The sequence below is a fragment of the Pantherophis guttatus genome, chromosome 6 (genome assembly GCF_059756535.1).
Source record: "Pantherophis guttatus breed Tessera chromosome 6, ASM5975653v1, whole genome shotgun sequence".
Lineage (NCBI taxonomy): Eukaryota > Metazoa > Chordata > Lepidosauria > Squamata > Colubridae > Pantherophis > Pantherophis guttatus.
Genome location: NC_142068.1, coordinates 17,024,591 through 17,045,580, shown reverse-complemented (window position 1 = coordinate 17,045,580; position 20,990 = coordinate 17,024,591). Strand labels below are relative to the sequence as shown.

At 42.1% G+C, this 20,990-nt stretch overlaps 1 protein-coding gene across 3 annotated transcripts in view; it reads right to left on the bottom strand.

Moving 5' to 3' along the window:
* The window catches only part of SPATA16 (spermatogenesis associated 16), a 211,815-nt gene that overhangs the window by 11,871 nt on the left and 178,954 nt on the right, over positions 1-20,990 (bottom strand). For 2 of the 3 annotated variants that reach the window (XM_034438961.3, XM_034438965.3), the window contains one exon: positions 19,743-19,826. The exons of the other annotated variant lie outside the window; for it this stretch is intronic. In XM_034438961.3, the coding sequence (XP_034294852.2) occupies positions 19,743-19,826 (84 nt within the window). The remainder of the gene's footprint in view (positions 1-19,742; positions 19,827-20,990) is intronic. 3 annotated transcript variants of the gene reach the window in all.

Below are 20,990 nucleotides of genomic sequence, written 5' to 3'. Positions count from 1 at the left end.
CCTTATTGGAGATTGTTGGGGAAAAGGGCAAAAATGCAGTTAGGATTAAGGTTGGAGTTTGTACACACTCTCATACAAATTGAAGCATGTTGCTCACTCAAGAGGCCAAGACTTGGCAATTAAACCAAGCTTGCTGGTTGGTAGCCTGAATCAAATTTCTAAGTTGATACAGACATTTGACTTTGTCCCTGAGGTTGTTTCAAGCGTCATATCCCTCCTGGCAACCAAAACAGATGTTCTGTGGCGAAGGTGTCTCTTTCCCACAGAACATCTGCTTGGTGCCAGGTTCTAAGGTTCTAAGTGCAGCTCTGTCAAGACATTAAAAAAAGGAAGCAATTTTGTTTTGGTTATAAATGGCATGAAATCTGTAAACCGATAACAGGCTTGGTGTCATTTATTCCTTGCCCTATTTACTTCAATATTAAATCCCATACATTTTTATGCCACCTATAAATTTTCCTTGGCACTTCAGATTTTTGCAGCGACAGCTCATAACTGCAGGCCCTGTCAGCTTTTGAAAGACAGAGGCTGAACTTGAAGGCTGTTGGGAATAGTTCTGAACCCAGGAATGGAAGAGGAAAGCGGTTTTTTTGGCATAAGTAAAATGATGAAGCATTGGAAATTTAGCAAAGGAAATTTAGATCTAAACTGCACCAGTTCTACTTAAATTATGCTACGAATTGCCTCGTGCAGAAAGCGTGAAGTTCGTTTACATATTCTGTGCGTCTGTAAGTTCTGCTTGACTGTCAAAAGGTCTAAAAATTGAAAAAGTCATCACAAATGCCTCTCGGGTTTAGTAATCCATAATCTATCCTGACTTTGCCATTAAACAGGAAGCAGCAGGTGCTTAAAAGAAAATAAGAAGTATTAAGTATTAGATTGTTATTAAAGACTAGATTAAACAGAGAAAATCAATTATTCATAACAGAGAGGTCAAATAATTTACGGCGTCTATTTTATTTCAGTGGGCATTGCTTAATTAGTGTCCCAAAGTGATGTATTTTAATTTGCTCTTTCTTTGTGCACTTTATTGTACTACTGAACTGTTGCTATGGATTTCTTGCTGTTTTTAGAACCCTGCTCAGCTTATTTTTGTAGTTGTTGTCCTGCATGCTGCCAAAAGTATGCACATACTTCCATCTGTTCCATGGAGCTTTTAAACCTACAAAGTGCTATACAATTTTATCCTCTTTCATCCTGCATTTTCTACAGGCAGGACTTGACTTACAATCATCTGTTTAGTGATTGTTCAGAGTTACAAGGCATTGGAAAAAGTGACTGTCCTCGCATTTACGACCAAGACAGCATCTTCACAGTCATATGGTCAATATTTGGGCACTTGGCAATTACAGAAAAACAGAGTTGGAAGGATGTTGGAGATCTTATTGTTTATTGTTTATTGGTTCGATTTATATGCCGCCCTTCTCCAGAGTCTCAGGGCGGCTTACAATGCGTTAAGCAATAACTGTATATACCTGCTTGGTAGGGCTTTTGCCCCCCCCCCCAAAGTGGTGTTTATACAAAGTCATCTTATTGCCCACACAATCCTGGTCCTCATTTTACCTACCTTCGAAAGGATGGAAGGCTGAATCAACCTTGAGCCTGGTGAGATTTGAACTTGCAATAATTTCAGGCAGCTAGTGTTATCTTAACAGTGCTTTAGTCTGCTGCGCCACCAAGGCTCTCTAGTCCAATCCCCTGCTCAAGCAGGAAACACTAACATTTCAGCCAAACGGTTGTCCAATCTCTTCTTAAAAACCTCCAGTGTTGGAGTACCCACAACTTCCGGAGCCAAGTCGTTCCACTGATTAATTGTTTTAATTGTCAGGAAATTTCTCCTTAGTTCTAGGTTGCTTCTCTCCTTGATTAGTTTCCACCCATTGCTTCTTGTCCTACCCTCAGGTGCTTTGGAGAATAGCTTGACTCCCTCTTCTTTGTGGCAACTCCTGAGATATTGGAACACTGCTATCATGTTTCCCTTAGTCCTTCTTTTCATTAAACTAGACATGCCCAGTTCCTGCAACCGTTCTTCATATGTTTTAGCCTTCAGTTCCCTAATCATCTTTGTTGCTCTTCTCTGCACTCTTTCTAGAGTCTCCACATCTCTTTTATAATGATTGGCATGTATTAAGATTGTTGCAGCATCCCAAGGTCATGTGATTATCATTTGCAACCTTCCTGGCTGGCTTCCAAGAAGCAAAGTCAATGGGGGAAGGCAGATTTGCTTAACAACCTCATGATTCACTTAATAACTGCCATGATTCTCTTAACAGTCATGGCAAAAATGGTAATAAAATAGGACAAGGTTTTCTTAATAACTGTTTAGTAATAGAAATTCTGGTCCCAATGTGATTCTATGTTGAGGAATACCTGTCATTCTTTCTAATTTTTATTTGCAGCATATTTTTTTTCAAGACACTAACCAACCCCAAGGCTGAATTCTCCTCTGTGAGCCCCAAGCAAGTCAGCAGAGCCAGGTACTCTTCCAAGAGACCGGAAAGATTAAATTAAGTTTACAAAATTGAACAAAAATCAAACTGTTATGAAGAAAACTGCATGGATATCCTTTAAACAGATGCACTCAGTTCCCAGAATTTCCTACAAAAATTGTTTTTGTTGACGGTTCTGGGAATTGAAGTCCACAAACATTTGGTGGGTGCCCAGGCCAGAAAAGGTTTTATTAAACCCAAATCTGAGGTTTTGAGTGTACCCTATCCATTCTAGAAGATCCCCTGACCTCACTGGCTCTTGACAATAAAGCAGAGGTGGGTTTCAGCAGGTTCTGACCAATTCTGGAGAACCGGTAGCAGAAATTTTGAGTAGTTCGGAGAACCGGTAGTAAAAATTCTGACTGGCCCTGCCTCTATCTATTCTCTGCCTTCCAAGTCCCAGCTGATTGGGAGGAAATGGGGATTTTGCAGTAATCTTCCCCTGGATTGGGGAGGGAATCCCCAATTTTACAGTATCCTTCCCCTGCCACGCCCACCAAGCCACGCCCACCAATCCATGCCACGCCCACCAAGCCACACCCACAGAACCGGTAGTAAAAAATTTTGAAACCCACCACTGCAATAAAGGAAGTGGAATTGAAAGTGATTACTTGTCTGCATTCAAACTTCTGCCTAACAATTTCTGCTATTACAAGACAGTCCATCTTGTAAGAGAAGGAAGCAACTGGAAGATCTGGGAAGCCAGAAAATCCAAGTCAGTGTTTCTCCACCTCAGCAATTTTAAGCTGTGTCGACTTCAACTCCCAGAATTCCCAAGCAGTCTTGTATCCAGATATCTAGACATAAAATAAGGTTTGCTGTTTCATTTTGGAAATTATGTGGCTCTGATGTCAGGCTGCTTAAATGAGCAGAATGTCTCCCAGAAGGATAGAAGGGGTTTTTAGGTTTTGGCTTTAGAAAAAAATTACATTTGCTATCAGCATCTTCATTCTTTTAGAAAGAGTTATTACTTCATTAAGGGTTATTAGGGTTATTGTTGGTAATAAACATGCATTATCAAAAGACTGTGGTTAGAATATCTTTATATTCAAACTGAGAGTCCTCTTTTACATGTTTCACAGAATTGTAAGGATAGCAATAGCACTTAGACTTATATACCGCTTCACATGGGTGGGTTCTATTTACCTTTACTACCGGTTCGCAGTGGGGCTGCGCGTGCACACTCACTTCGCTCGCTTTGCTCGCTCACGTGCTCATCTGCGCAAGTGCAGAAGCGTTTTGATGACGTCTGGGTTGGTGGGCGGAGCCTCCCGCCGGTTTTACTACCGGTTCTATAGAACCGGTGCGAACCGGGGGCAACCCACCACTGGCTTCACAGTGCTTTACAGCCCTCTCTAAGAGGTTTACAGAGTCAGCATATTTGCCCCCAACAATCTGGGTCCTCATTTTATCGACCTCAGAAGGATGGATGGCTGAGTCAACCTTGAGCCTGGTGAGATTTGATCTGCCAAACTGCTGGCAGCCGGTGATCAGCAGAAGTATGTGTGATACCAAAGGATCCTTTAAAATATTGTCATCCACACGTTTCAGGAAAAGAGATATAAATCACTGCCTAAATTGCCACCAGTTGACCCACCGGTTAATTATTCAGCATTATACGTTAATTCTAAATTGATACAGAAAAGGAGAATGTCGGTGGTTCATTTAACCACAGAGAAGAGGAGCCACACATATTTAACAAAAGTGATGCATTAGTCTGTGATTAGACAAAATGAAGGTATTAAAAAAGTTAAATATTTTCTTTTCATTTATTACACACTTTGAGGTGCCAACTAATTTTCTACTTATTTGAATTCTCAGGGGATATGGCAGAGAAGGAATGTCTCCTGGTTCCCCTCAGCTGGCATTCCTTGGCTGACAGGACCTGTAAAATGCCCAATCTGCTGAATTGAATTGGATGGTTGGAAATGACTGGAAGAAGATTAAAGGCTTCCGCTGTCCAACCGTGTCCAACTCCCTTTCCTAGCTGAAGGAGCCAGAGTTGTCCGAAGACATTTTTGTCAGAATTTGTTGCAGCACACACAGGCAGACTATTAAGTAGGATTCAAATACGTCTTCATGTACATAACAACACACAAGGCATACAATGCCCTTGTAGGTTTTTTCATGTTGTAGAGAAGAGAAATAGCAAGTACAAACACAGCACAAAATGGAAGCACAAAATGGAGAAGGCAAAATGGAGAAAAGAGAAGCTAGGGCCCTCAAGCTTATATATAGAACAGTTAAGCCACGCCCAGGCTCCAAACTGTCTCTTATGGCCCCATACAACAAATACTATGTTTCAGTTACCAAACAGCCCTCATTGGCTGACCTGTTGCTATGCCTATTCCAGTTCATGAATATACTCTGACAATTTTTGTGCTCATGTGGCCACCATGGCAGAATGCTGTTATCTTCCTGCCAAAATGGTACCAAGAGCACATTGCAATCGTTCAGAGGAGAGGTCATAAGACAATAAGTGCTTGTGAACAAAGCCTCACGATCCAGGAATGGGCACACCTGAAGCACAACCCTAAGATGTGCAAAGGCCTTAAAGGCCACAGCTACCATTTTTTAAGATGAAGGCTTTTTCTGAGGGCAGCTGGAGGTGAAATATCTTCTGCTTACTTTGATTCCCATACAAATTTAAGATGTGTGGACTTCGACAGCCAGAATTCCCCAACCAGCATACTGGCTGTGGGAGTTGGAAGTCCACACATCTTAAATGTTGCCAAGCTTGAAAAATATTGCATTATAGAAATTAGTGTACAGCATGGCATTAGATAAGAGAAAATGGTTTGCAAAAACTGGTAATTAGGCCCCAAACCCCTACATTTATGCATTTATACAATTTTAAAATTGCTTTCTAATGCTAAAAAACAAATCCCTAACTGCAAGCAAAAATATGTTTGGAGGAATATGCTCAGAATGCACGTTTTATTTCCACTTCTCTTAGCACATCCTTTCTGAAAGAACACACACAGGGAAAAGAAACAGCTAAGGGAACAACTTACCAATTAGCAGGTACAGGAATGAGGCAAACTGAATTTATGAATTAAAGAATGGGAAACAAAGAGAAATTGAAACGGGCTGATCAGTGAAAATGAAAAGCTGAGTAAAACCAAGTTGATGGTTCTGAGCATTCCTAATACAGGACTTCTTAAACTTGATGCTATATCATTTTTAAAAATCAGCAGCAATTGTGAAGGATAATGGCAAAATTGCAGTTAACACGCCTAATTTGGTTTTGAAAGATGTCAAGAATCAAGCTTACTAGACCTCTGCAACTGGTATACTCAAGTTGTGGCTAGTGTATTTTTGAGTATTACAGACTAAACAGGAACATCCCTCATGAGTAGGTTGTAAGCATCATTTTATCCACCTGTTAAACTGGTTCCTTGTTTACCGCACATTATTTCTTTGCTCTGCAGCCTTCTCTTGATTTAGTAGCCAAGGTGATGTTAATTCTTTGGATGAAGCTATTCTAAAAAATTGTCCAACAACATATTATGGACAGTTCAAACTACAGAGCAGGGTGCAATCCAGGGATTTTTGGGCCACTTTTGCAGTGGTGAAAAAACATGTCTCAGTATGGGAATTGGGGGGTTATTCTTCTCCCACTACCATTTCCTTAATCTAAATGTATGCTGATGCTCTGGTAGAGACTTTGTTTAAAAGAGATACTGTAGGTAAATATGGCATTCTTTTAAAAAATTCCTCTACCGAAATCCCTACCTACTTGTATGGGCAATTAGCACTAGCATTACCTCTTAGACATCCCACAATGCTGTGCAGCACTCTCTCAGCTGTTTATAAAGTCAGCATATTGCCCCCAACAATCTGGGTCCTCATTTAACTGACCTCAGAAGGATGGAGGGCTGAGTCAACCTTGAACCCTGTCAGGATTGAACTCCTGGTTGTGGGCAGATTCAGCCTGCAATACTGCATTCTAATCACTGCACCTTCAGGGTTCTTATAACCGAGATTAAGATTTGGGATTTTATATGGATAAATTCCACCTAGTTGGGGGACATGTCTACAGCAACCCAAACTGGTCGTCTTCTAGATGTACTGTGTTTCCCCGAAAATAAGACCCTGTCTTATATTTTTTTTGAACCCCAAAATAAGCGCTTGGCCTTAGTTTTAGGGAGGTCTTATTATTTTGGGGTGCGTGGAACAAGATCGGGCTCCTCTTGCTGTCTTACCTGATTTCCATCTCTGCATTTAAATATTTTCGGGGAGGGCTTATTTTCGGGGGGGAGGAAGCTTATTTTAGCGCATGCATTCAAAAGCCTGATTGGGCTTATTATCAGGGAATATCTTATTTTCAGGGAAACAGGGTATTACATTTCCATTTTCATAGAGATTGGGCTTGCAGGCTGGGAAGAATGGACATGATAATGGAATACATTTGGAAGCATCAGGTTACAGATGGCTTTTATAGAGCAAAATATAGCAGCTATTTTTGCCATTACAGAATTGAGCCCTGAGAAAGTATGCCTGAGAAAGCTGCAACATTGCAAGGAAGAAGTAAAATACTGTGTTGTTCTTGGGCTGGGACTTTTCAATCTGTCTCTCTTCTTGCAACAAAATTGATCTCTAAGGTTCCTTGAGTGGAAAGGAATTGGACTTACAGAGATGGCAGAAAGTATTGGGTCAAATCCCAATTTTTCTTGATTGTCATGGTGGTGCAGTGGTTAGAGTGAAATACTGCAGGCTGTCTCTGCCTACATCCAGGAGTTTGTGAGCAGCTCACAGCTGACTCATCCTTCCATCCTTCCAAGGTTGGTAAACTGAGGACTCAGATTGTTGGGGGCAATATGCTCCCAACAATATGTAAACTGCTTAGAGTGTGCTGTAAAGCACTGTGAAGTGGTATATAAGTCTAAGTGCTATTGCTATTTGTAGAAACCCATGGACAGGCTGGAAATGAGCGCTCTGGTTGGAAGAATTCAGAAAATGCAAAAAAGAGCAAAGTCAATCTAACCAGCCAGACTTCTAGCCTCTTAGTTACAACACAATTTTTACCTTCCAAAAATGTCTTTTTAATAAAAATTATTCCCTACTGTAAAGACAACAACAACAATCCAGGTTTTAAAAACGTTTAAGAAATTGTTCAAGTCATTGCATCCTTTTTAGTAACAAATTTTCTTTTCAGATTTTCATTTCCTTTTCCCTTTTGTTTGTTTATTTGATCCAGGTCCTGTTGGAGTAGTATCAATGTCTCCTGGCTAAATATGTTTCAATCTACTTTTAAGCATTTTTGGATGCAATGTGTTAACTGTAGCTTGGACTGAGTCTAACATTGTTAATTGCTGGGACCTCAGACAGTTTTTAATATGTTTTGATCTTGAATGTTAAACAAGGAAACAAATAGGCTTCTCATCCAAGAAGCTTCTTTGGTTGTGGCTGAATGGTGGGGAATGGAACAATTTATATTCTTAGCAGTTATCTGGTCCTTAGCACTCAGAAGGTTGGTCATTAGCTCTGAGAGTCGTTGAGGCCACTTGGGGGTTTATCTATACCCACAGGGTCACATGAATTACAGGGCAAATGGGTGTGGGACCTTCTTGGGACTAGTCAGAGTACTTATGACCAGATGTCTGCAAAGAATATAAATGCCCCCATTTTCCATCATTCAATCAGAACTGAAGAAGCTTCTTGGATGAGAAGTGAAATGTTTTCAAGGAAAAAAAACTCAAGAAAGTCCAGTTGTCAGGGTTCCAAGTAACACCCCCAATGAAAGTAAACTCCGAGGCTTGAGTTTCCTCAAAGTTACATTTTATTAGAGATGTCATATTGACACATCTGGGAAAACCTGAATCTGAAAGTTTCCAGGTTTTCCCCACCCAAACAAAAGTTCAAGTCCCTGTCTAACACCCACATGTCCATCACATGGTCCAATCAAACATTGTCCCAACTGGAGATGCCTCCCAGTTCTGGTCTTCCAGGTGCAGGGCAAGTTGTCCTTGACTTCTTGAGAAAGGAATGTTATTATGATCCCTGACCTACGTACCTTTCGCCGTGCCTTTAAGACTTTACTGTTTCAACAGGCTGGGCTGGCTTAAATAACAAATTTTAATGGGTGTTTTAGTTTTTTAATATAAGGGCCAAATTATTTAATATGTTTTAAACTGTTTTTAAATTTTATGGATATATGTGTTTTATTGTGGCTGTGCACCGCCCTGAGTCCCTCGGGAGAAGGGCAGTATAAAAATTTAAATAATAAATAAATAAAATAATATTATGACTATATATCACACATGCCAGGGGTGGGTTCTAATTTTTTTTACTACCGGTTCTGTGGGTGTGGCTTATTTTGTGGGTGTGGCTTGGAGGTCATGTGACTAGGTGGGCATGGCTAGCTGGTCAGAGTCATTTCTGGAAGGTCCTCGCACTTACGACCAGTCCTCGCACTTACAACCCGACTCATTTGTTTGCTTTTAACACTGATCAGCTGTAGGACGGCCCTTTGAAGCCCCGCGGCAAGAGTTTAAACAGTTTTTTTCCCTCTAGTCATCAGCTGGGACTCAGGAGGCAGCAATAGATTGGGGGTGGGACCAAATAAAAGGTAAGAATAACGTGGGTGGGGAGGCGGGGGGGAGAGAACCGGTTCGGTGACATCATATCATCACTGCTACCGGCTCGACCGAACCGGACCGAACCGGGAGGAACCCACTACTGACACATGCTCCATACAATCCTCCCCTCCCAGTTTCCCACAATAGTAAACGTGGCAGGTCTGAAGGCCTAATACAAAAGATGGCTTCCAGGCCTGACACCAGCTGCCTTTTGGAAAAGGACCTGTTATTCTAATCATTGAAAGACCACTTTGCTTTGGAGAAGTGTTGAATGGAGCAATGCCTTGAAGCTGGTCCCCTCACCTGTAAGTTCCAATCTGTTAAAAAATAACATTTGCTGCCATTTCATGACATCTAAAACAGCTCCCACTCTGCTACTAGGAGGCCAGGCCTTGCAAGATGATGCATGTAAACCATTTCTGCCAAGAAAATAAATTCCCCCATCAATCCACCTGTCCCCCCCCCAAGAATTCACACTGCATTCCTGAGGGTGGGGGGGAAAGATATGCCAAATGAAGGCAAGTCTATCTTCGAATATAATTTCCCCACAAAACATTTTCAGGGGTTCCTTGTTTGCAACCACATAATATGTGACAGTCTCTTGTTGCCTAGGAATGCAAACTCTTTTATTTATTTATTTTTTAAAGAAAGAGAAGGTGAGATTTCATCAGCTCTCTCTTTTTATCCATTTGGAAAATAAACCCCACACATCATTATTCTGCTATTTCAGAGAAAAGGGCTGAATGTTTTCATTAAGGATAACAGCTGCTTCTTTTGTAACAGCCGGATTTCACTAGTGAGGATGGCAAATTCAGCATTCCTCATTTAACACTAATTGCTCCAGCTTAGATTGTGGCTATTTTCTCCAACACGTGTAAATTAATTTATGTGATAATGAAGACAAAAGGGGGAACCTGGATCTCGAAAGATGAGAAAGTTAGTTTGGAACAGGTGCCAGAACTGAATAGCTGGGCCTGCCTGTGATGCTGGATGCCATTGGAACGGTTTAAGAGTTAACGTTTTAGAGCCGAGGTGGTGCAGTGGTTAGAGTGCAGTACTGCAGCCACTTCAGCTGACTGCTAGTTCAGCAGATCAGCAGATCAAATCTCACCAGCTCAAGGTTGACTCAGCCTTCCATCCTTCCGAGGTGGGTAAAATGAGGACCCAGATTGTTGGGGGCCATATGCTATTTAGTATACTGTCTTTGGTGTAAACCGCCCAGAGTCCTCGGAGAGTGGGTGGCATAGAAATATGACTAATAAATAAAATAAATAAATGTGGGGATGCTGAATCCATGTTAAATTTGCAGGAAGAAATAATAATTTGGGAAATGTCAGTTGTGAAAGCTTCCCGTGTGTTGAAAAGGCTCCGCAGATGCACACCAAGCATCAAAGAAGAATTTGGGCTTAGAGGTTTCTTAGATTAATTTTTAATAACCCCTGGATCATTGGCTGACCAAAAGGTATAGTGGGAATTAGGCAATCTTTGAAGTCGTGCCATCCCAAGCAAGTGACTCTTTTCTACTTTTGAACTGAATTTTATACAAGGCTGTTTCTGAGGGGGACTTGTGCAAAATGTCCTAAAGCTGTGATGGTGAACCTATGGCATGCAGAGCCATCTCTCTGGGCATGCCAGCTGTTGCTCATTGCTCTTCCGGGTTCCAGTGCACCCATAAAGGCAAATTTTTGGTGTAGTGCAGTGCTGGTGAACCTTTTCGGCACCGAGCACCGAAATGGGAGAGCACGCGCATGGGGGAGGCCGAGAAACTGGAAGACCAGGTGACTGGCATGCATGCGCCCCAGAAACCAGAAGCTCAGTTTCTCGGCATGCACATGTGCACCGGGGAGCTGCTCTTCTGGTTTCCGGCGCTTCCCCGTCCGCGGCTGCTCCCGTTTCGGCAGTCAGTGTCGAAAAACACTGTCCTAAAGGGTCTTCTTTTTGGCCAGTGTTTTCTGCTTGATTTATCTGATAGTAATGCAAAGCAACAATTGGACTCTGGAGTTATCTTCAGTTTTGCACTTTGTGAAACACAGCAGTGGATTATAGGCTACGTAGCAGTCAGAAGCAAAAGCTTGTCTTACAGGTTTATGAGGCTGTCCTCTGTGACTGCTTCACAAGCCAGAATGGATATAGAGTATATATAGTTCTTATTTAGTGTCAGTCAAAGGTTTGTCATAGTACGGGTAGTCCTCAACTTACAACCACAATTGAACTCAAAATTTCTGTTCCTGAGACACTTAAATTTTGCCCCGTTTTACAATCTATCTTGCCACGGTTGTTAAATGATTCATGCAGTTGTTAAATTAATAACAGTTGTTAAGCGAATCTGGCTTCCCCATTGACTTTGCTTGACAGAAGGTTGCAAACGGTGAAAACATGACCCCAAGGATACTGCAACTGTCATAAATATGAGCCAGTCGCCAAACATTCCGGTTCTGATCATGTGGCCATGGGGATGCTGCAATGGTCATAAGTGTGAAAAAACGGTAATAAGCAGGGGTGGGCTGCTGGGGGTTCGCAGGGGTTCGGGAGAACCTTTAGTTAAGATTCTGTGCAGTTCAGAGAACCCCCAAATCACACTCCTGGCTGGCCCCACCTCGCCCTGCCCCTCCAAGGAATCCCCACGCGGCCTGTTTTGGATGCAGGCAAGTGCAAGGCACGCGTGGAGGCTCGGGGAGGGCAAAAAATGGGCCTACTGGCAGTTTGGGAAGGCTGGAAATGGGCCTGTTTCTGGCCTCCAGAGAGCCTCTGGAGCCTGGGGAGGCTGTTTTCACCCTCCCAGAGGCTCGATGAAAGCCTCTGGAGTCTGGGGAGGGCAAAAACACCCCCTCCACCGTGGTGCAGGAGGCCGATTAGGCCGTGCCCACCATGGCCACACCCACCCAGCAATCGGGCAGAGAGCCCCTTGCTAAACGGTTGCAGTATCCCGGGGTCAGGCGATCCCCTTTTGCGACTTTCTGACAAGCAAAGTCAACGAGGAAGTCAGATTCACTTAACAACCATGTTACTAATTTAACAACTGCAGTGATTCACTTAACAGCCATGGAAAGAAAGGTTGGAAAATGGGCCAAAATTCACTGAACTGCCCGGCTTAGCAACGTAAATTTTGGGCTTGGTTGTGGACTACTGAATATCCAGGGCCTCAACTGGATTCTGGTTTGCTAGATCCCTGATTTCTACTCTTCTTTCTCTCTTGTGGCTGTGATTACACAACACATCTAGCCAAATCAGTTAAATAGTCAGCAGCTGCATTTGCACCATGTGCCAAACAATGTTAGTGTTGGTTAGTGTAACCTTGCTTTGGTTTTTTTTTTTTTTTTGTAGCTCAGTATGTTCTGGGAACACATCCAGTTTCGTTGGCTGACAATTCAATGTATTGTGTAAACCCAGAAATGAGTTATATCAATAACCAAGGTAACTGTGATTGCAAACCCAGCCAGTGTGATAAACCAGGAAAATAAATGGGAGGGGCTTCGGTATTTTCCTCCAGCTGTCCCTCTTCATGAGAAAGGCCTCAATCATTCAAAAATATATTTGTTTGACACGTAAAAGCACCCGTCCCAGTTTAAATCCTGACATTTTGAAGTAGGTTGGGGAAAATGCTAGAAATCTTCTATCAGGGTGTTGACAAAAGTCAGCTTGTTTGACAGATGTTGGATAAGGAAGCTCTGCATTTTTGCTTTAGAAAGCGATAAAAACAAGGATCATAGGAATTATTATCTTTGGAGTGAAATATTCCTTGTACTTTGCCATACTTTCATTCACATTGTTATATGAGGGGGTTGAGCTACTTATTACATTTTTCAGGGGTTGCCACAAAGAAGAGGGAGTCAAGCTATTCTCCAAAGGCAGGAGAAGAAGCAATGAGTGGAAATTAATCAAGGAGAGAAGCAACCTAGAACTAAGGAGAAATTTCCTGACAGTTAGAACAATTAATGAGTGGAACAACTTGCCTCCATAAATTGTGAATGCTCCAACACTGGAAGTTTTCAAGAAGAGATTGGATAACCATTTGTCTGAAATGTTATAGGGTTTCCTGCCTAAGAAGGGGGTTGGACTAGAAGACCTCCAAGGTCCCTTCCAACTCTGATATTCCATTCTATTCTATAGAGACAATGCAGGTAAAACATCATACTAAGGTAGAAGGAATCTGATTTTTGGATTTTTGTCTAACTTAAACAGAGAGGTATCAATAATGAATGCATTGTAGGTGTAGTTAGGTGGTGATGCAACTATTCTAGGATCGTGAGGTCTGCTGGTACTACCACATTGGGTTGCTCCTAATTAGAAATAAAGTATAATCAAATCCAGATTACTAAAAGAAAATATGGATTATAAATAAAAATGTATAGGAATAAGACATGACATTCTCCCTCAGTTTAGTGGCTTTGAACTGTAACTCCTAGAATTTCCTGCCAACGAAAAACTTTGACAGGGATTGATTAACTTCCTGAGGTTTATGTGCCACTCCAATTATAAATGACTCTGAGCCATTTGCACTTCAATTTATAGTACCAGGTTCAAAATATAACATACAAAATGCAACTTAATTGCATAATATAATACCAAGGAGCAATTCATAACTATTCGTGAAAAACATTCCGTCTAGATCAGGGGTCTCCAACCTTGGCATCTTTAAGACATGTGGACTTCAACTCCCAGAAGTCCACAAGTCTTAAAGTTGCCAAGGTTGGAGACCCCTGGTTTAGATCTTATTCTGCCAGATTCCTAGCAGAATAAGGACCATGTGAATCTGGAAAAGAGGGCAGTGATACAGAAAGTGGGCTCCAATGTTCTCTTATCATGACACACTGTAGTGTTGTGTCAGCTCTTCACGCTAGACCAGATTAAGAAACTAAAGTTACATATTAGACATGCTAATGCTACTTTTATAAGTTCACAAACAGAATCTCAATGTACCTCCCCTCTTTCTCCCTTCCTCTACAAGAGAACTAGAGAGGGTCAAACCTGAGATGCTTTATCAAATTACATTTCTAACTTGGACTCAACTTTTTGTCTGACTGTTGTATTAGTTCCAGATCTTCCTCCTGTTCCTCAAGGTTACTTTTAAAGTGCATTACAGGTTGGGATGCAGAAATGGTATTCTGCCGGTTTGGACCAGTTCGCCCGAACTGGTAGCAGAAATTGTGGCTGCCCACCCGCCCCAGCTCTATGCCATCCCATTTAGGCACATTTTTGAGGCCAGGCGCATGCATGGATGGGGTATGCTCACATTTGCGAACCGGTAGGGGAAGTAAGTGAATACCACCCCTGTTGGGATGTTGGCAAGTCTTTCCTTTTTGTTTTTATTAAGTGAGCAGATGCTAGCTAAGAGTGGACAGTCTCACTGATATCCAGGTCCTTAACTGTGAAGGGTTTTAAAGGTTACACCCAGCACCTTGAACTTCACCCAGTACAACTTGCAAAATAGAGGTGTCACACAAGGCAAGGTTATTGCCTTTCTTACTCTAACTGCACCACGGCTGACCAGCTGTAACTTCTGAGTGATCTTCAATGGCAATTCCACACTGACTGCCATTGCTCGATAGCGAGATGGGTACAATATAAACTTGGACTTCAGTAAAGCATTTGATAAAGTAGACCATAACCTACTACTAGATAAAGTAGAAAAATGTGGGTTAGACAGCATAGACCTCCAGATGGATTCATGGCTGACCAACCACACTCAACGTGTAGTCCTCAATGGAACTGCATCTACATGGAGGGAAATATGCAGTGGAGTACCCCAGGGCTCTGTTTTAGGCCCAGTGCTCTTCAACATCTTCATCAATGATTTGGATGAGGGGATAGATGGGGAACTCATTAAATTTGCAGACGACACCGAGTGGCAGGAATAGCCAACACTTCAGAAGATAGGCTCAAGATACAGAAGGATCTTGACAGACTTGAACATTGGGCGCTATCTAACAAAATGAAATTCAACAGTGAAAAAAGTAAGGTTCTACATTTAGGGAAGAAAAACAAAATGCACAGATACAGTGTATGTGGTACCTTGCTCAATAATAGTAACTGTGAAATGGATCTTGGAGTCCTAGTGGACAACCATTTAGATATGAGCCAACCGTGTGCAGCAGCTGCCAAAAAAGCCAACACAGTTCTGGGCTGCATAAACAGAGGGATAGAATCAAGATCATGTGAAGTGTTAATACCACTTTATAATGCCTTGGTAAGGCCACACTTGGAATATTGCATTCAGTTTTGGTCGCCACGATGTAAAAAAGATGTTGAGATTCTAGAAAGAGTGCAGAGAAGAGCAACAAAGATGATTAGGGGACTGGAGGCTAAAACATATGAAGAACAGTTGCAGGAACTGGGTATGTCTAGTTTAATGAAAAGAAGGACTAGGGGAGACATGATAGCAGTGTTCCAATATCTCAGGGGCTGCCACAAAGAAGAGGGAGTCAAGCTATTCTTCAAAGCACCTGAGGGCAGGGCAAGAAGCAATGAGTGGAAACTAATCAAGGAGAGAAGCAATTTAGAACTAAGGAGAAATTTCCTGACAGTGAGAACAATTAATAAGTGGAACAACTTCCTTCCAGAAGTTGTGAATGCTCCAACACTGGAAGTTTTTAAGAAGATGTTGGATAACCATTTGTCTGAAGTGGTGTAGGGTTTCCTGCCTGGGCAGGGGTTGGACTAGAAGACCTCCAAGGTCCCTTCCAATTCTGTTATTCTATTCTATTCTATACTTAATAAACAAATAAATAAATTCCAAACGAGCGATGTGATCAAGCCATGTGTCACTACAAGCAGGACCTTCCAGTCAGAAATGGATGTTTCTGATGGAAAAGATAGAGTTGGTCAAGAGCCCTCCAAGGTCACAGCTGGTACCTTCTCATGTAAAATAAAGAGGCCAAGGACATGATTTCTTCCTTTCTATCAACTGAAATTGTTCAGTCTGGAAGGAAGAGAACCAGTGCAAAGAAGTACCAATTCTCACTTTTAACCCTTGAAACTAGTCTTAAGGGATAAGACAAACAATGGTATTGAAAGCTGCTGAATTATGAAGGTCACATACATCATTCCATCTTGATCCCACCATAGGTCATCCACAAAAGCAATCAATGGGATCTGGTTTCTATACTCAGGCCCTGATTGAAAAGGTCCAAATTCATCCCTTATTCAAAAACCCCTTCAAATTCAGGCCTTTTACTTATTCAATCACCTTCCCAAAGGGAAGGTTGAAGGCTAGTTAATAGTTAACAGAAATAGCTGGGTCAAATATTGACTCCTGGGAGTAGGATTGATCACTGCTTCCTTAAAGGCAGTCAGTGTAACCCTCCCTCATTCAAGGATGCACCAACCACTCCTCTGACTCCCACCTCCTGTTAACTTGCAAGTGGCAGAGCTGAAGTCACAGAGAATATTGTCTATTTCCTCTGGACCAAGTACTGTTAGTCATAATCCTCCCAGAAATAGACCTTGTCAATTCTATAATATCCCCTCCTCCATCCCTGAACAAATATGAGTGACTTTCTTTCTAGATAAATTTATAATAGCAACCTATAAAATGCCCATTCTTCCCTAAAAGCATCTAGGTTACACTATAAAGGGCTCCTAGTCAGCAATCTGTGAAAGAATAAATATCAGGGGATTTTGCTGCTTTTTCTGCAGTGTAGACTCAGGCTTGAGCTCTTACCTACGAGTCATAATTGCTCTTTGTCTTTTATCAGAATCACACTAGGAATCTCCTATATTGCTTCATCTTCCAGAGCCAGGGTGGATTCAACCTGTTCAGACTGGTTCGGGTGAATCGGATGTTAATTTTAATCTGGTTTGCCGAACCGGCTGACCCTGCCCACTCCACCCCTCCCCTCCCAGGAGTCTCCACGTGGCCCATTGTGGATGCCAGGTAAGTGCAGGGTATGCACAGAGGCTCTGGGAGGGCAAAAAATGGGCCTACTGGAAGTCTGGAAATGGGGCTGTTTCCGGCCTCTGGATGGCCTCTGGTCCCTGGGGGAAGCTGTTTTCACCCTCCCGGAGGCTCAAGGAAAGCCTCTGGAGCCTGGGGAGGGCAAAAACGGCCCCCCTCACCGTGGTGCAGGAGGTTGAGTAGGCCATGCCCCCATGGCCTCGCCCACCCAACAACCAGGCAGCGAACCGATTGCTGAAATTTTTCAATCCCGCCCTTGTCCAGAGCTCATCAAAAAAGCAATCTTGGCTTGGTGGAGAGACAGAGAGAAATCACTCAGGCACCATCCTATCAAAAGCCCAGTTGTCTCCATATGCCAAAGACTAATCATGGTCTTGATAGAACTGCCTACCAGGTCCATGGAATTCTTCAAGCATTCAACCAAGTAGATCCATTAGCTATCTGAGAAAGCCCTATCCATTTGGTTACCCCTTGCTCTGGAGATTAGTGGCACTGGTTAGCTTCATACATATGAGTGTTCTGACCATGGCAAAGGACAAATGCTAAGGTTCTGTACTTCAGATCACATTGTATCTGCTCTGGGACAAAAAGAGGCTGAATGTGTGACCTCAAACATGTTTGATGCTCAGTGACTTGAGTCTAGCCGAAGAGGGACGTGGCATTATAAACACCATCATCAACCTAGTGGTAAATTGAAGTCACTCAGGAATACCACTCCTTGTACAACAAGGAGCCCATATAGCAGTAGGAGTCCCAATTTGACCCTTGATTTCAGAAATAAAGCTGCTGGTTTTCTGTGAAACATAATTTTGCTCACCTTCAAAACATCCAAATGATACTTGCTAGCAATCCTCCCCTGCTCTTAGCTCCCAGCTAATTCCAGATCCAAAGCAGAGAGGCATATTTCTGAAGGAGGAACATCCCTCTCATTATTTATTTAGGTCTAAGGATGCAGGCAGGTCTCCCTTTCCATCCGCAATTAGACGATACATAAAGATTTATTCATCTTTTCCCCTTACCCCACACCCCACAGTCCCTGACATCTGCCCACACCTGTTTGAAGCTATAGTCTATATACATCCTACCTTAATGTCATATGAATCAGTACTTTCTGTACTGTATTTTTAAATATGCACCTGAAATCTAAACAAACATCTACTTGGGGAAATTGTAAAAATAAATTAAAAGGAAAAAACAAAACAAAACAAAACCCTCCCACCCTTTGAAAACTTTATAAATTTCCACCTCTTCTTTTGTGGACTTTCATCAAGTATCTGCTTTCTTTTTATTTTTTCCCCCAGCAGATTCTTTTTGCTGTATTTTTGGTAGGGAAGCCCTAATATTCGCAGCATATTATGCATTGCCATTTTCCCCCCTTTAGCTTGTCACATAGCTGGTCGGTCTGAACTGCATGTTAAGCAGTTGTTTGGTGCTCATGTTTAACCAAGGTTAGCAAAGTTCAAAATATAGATCATCAAACTGACATGTTCTCATTTGCCTTTATAAAAAACTAACACCAATTTAGACTCAAATGCACAGAGAACCTGCTGGGAAACTGCCAGCCAGGCAAGGAGGAAGGGTCAAGGAGGGAATTAGCCTTGAGTTGTTGTGCAGCTGCAAGAGAATTAGGATTGACACCCCTCCCCAAGTTCCTGGAACTTTTATCTGTTTGTTCCCAAGAGAAGGCAAGCAGTTTGGTGAGATTCTTGCATTATAAGTACAATACAATAAAGTAGTCAGCTTTAAACCTTCAGGTGTGGATCTGGTTGCCTCAATCCAGAGGTGGGCTTCTGGGGGTTCGCAGGGGTTCGGGAGAACCTCTAGCTAAGATTCTGTGCAGTTCGGAGAACCCCCAAATTCCATTCCTGGCTGGCCCTTGCCCCTCCCCGGAGTCCCTACACGGCCTGTTTTGGATGCAGGTAAGTGCAGGACATATGCAAAGGCTCAGAGAGGGTGAAAAACAGGCCTACCAGAAGTTTGGGAATACCACTAGAGCCCAGGGAGGCCGTTTTCACTCTCTTGGAGGCTCGAGGAAAGCCTCCGGAGCCCGGGGAGGGCAAAAATACTCCCCCCACCATCATACAGGAGGCTGACTAGGCCACGCTCATCATGGCCACACCCACTTAGCAACTGGGCAGAGAACCCCTTGCTAAAATTTTTGAACCCCACCCCTTCCTCAATCTGATGTAACCATAGTAACCATGTAAAACTCAAACTTTTCCATTTGTATCTTGGATCTAAGACTCAGGAGGAAACTAGATGTGTTTGTATCCAAATGTAGTCATTGTTGTAGTGTTTCTTAGTTTTCTTCATTGTTTTGTGGTAGTGCAGTTGCACAGCATTTTGGAACCTTGTTGCTGCAGCTTGCTCAAAGCACATTCCTCAATATTCCCAATCAGCCTGCCTTAATATGGAATGTACACATACAAAGCAGTGGTGGGTTGCCCCGGTTCTATAGAACTGGTAGTAAAACCGGCAGGAGGCTCCGCCCACTGACCTCGATGTCATCAAAATGCTTCCGTGTATGCGCAGAAGAGCGCGCGCACAGCCCCGCTGTGAACCGGTAGTAAAGGTAAGTAGAACCCACCCCTGATACAAAGAATGAAACTCTTTTCAAAATAAGCAGGACGTGAATTGGCCAAGGCTAAATTTTGAAACCCTTTATAAATGAGACCAAACTTTTCATCACCTTCAAGAACTGATATCACCTCCTGACAAACCTTAACTTCTTAGCATCTGCTCTCTCGGCTTAGTCTCCAACAACACGGCTTTTTTTACCTTTTGAATTTTATTCCAGACACGTTCTTTATCACTTTTCCTTCCTTCGAGGGTGTCCATGGCATCTGCCATTAGTGACTGCAGCTGTGACACCAAGATAAAAATTATCGGAATGGAATTCACACAGAAATAACTTCCCTAAATACACAGATTAAAAGCTAATTAAAAAATCATTTGTACGCTGATGATTTTATTGCTCATCTTTTGCACAATGAGCAGCATCACTTTGTCTGTTTCCCCCCCACCCACCCCTCCTTGGACTCATCCACATTTTGCTTTTTGTTATTGGGGGATAAATAATGACCCTGAATATGTAAATATGTATTCGTAAATATGAGTCTTTAGCCTAGGATTTTTTGTTGGTGTGTTTATAACAATTGCATTTTTTAAACAAACATTTGTGTTCTGTAGCAATAAGGAAAAATTAGAACATATAAGTTCCATTAGTTTCAATATAACAATTGAATGCATACTTGTGTGTTTTACTAAAATTAGAATGAGACTAAAATGTATAGCATAATGGATGTTTTTTAACCTATTGTCTCTGAGTTATTTGTCTATTTGTGTTTGTTTTTATATATTCACATTCTTAGACCACCAATTTGTCAATGATTCTGGGCAGTGTACAAAACTAAAAATAAAGTTATAAAAAACAAATGAAAAAAAAATGTTAATCCTAGTGATATAGACAGCCTGAATCTCACTCTAGCTCAGAGCCTGGCGAAAGAGCCAGATAAATAGTTTTGTGTAGTTGGGACTGGCAATTTGGACATTAAGCAAAGTAGTTGCTAAGTGAAATATCATGATTTTACAGTCTTCAGCTTTCCTTTCCTATTTAAAAAAAAAAACTTTATCGTTTTTTTTAATTCAAAAGCTAGAATAGCATCAATATCTATGCCACGGTGAATCAGAACACATGTAAAATACCTTACAATACATTAGATTCCAAAATGGTATCAAAAAGTACAATAAAATTAACTATCAGACCTGGAAACCATCTTTTGAATTGGGCCTTCAGGCCTGCCACTTTTACTACTGTGGGAAATTGGGAGGGGGAATTATATGGGTGATATATAGTCATAATAACATTCTTTTCTCAGAAAGTCAAGGCCGTCTTGCCCTGCATCTGGGAGGCAGGTCCTGGGAGGCATCTCCGGTTGGGACGGTGCTTTGATTGGGCCATGTGATGGACCTGTGGGTGTTAGGCAGGGACTTGAACTTTCTTTTGGGTGGGGAAAACCTGGAAAC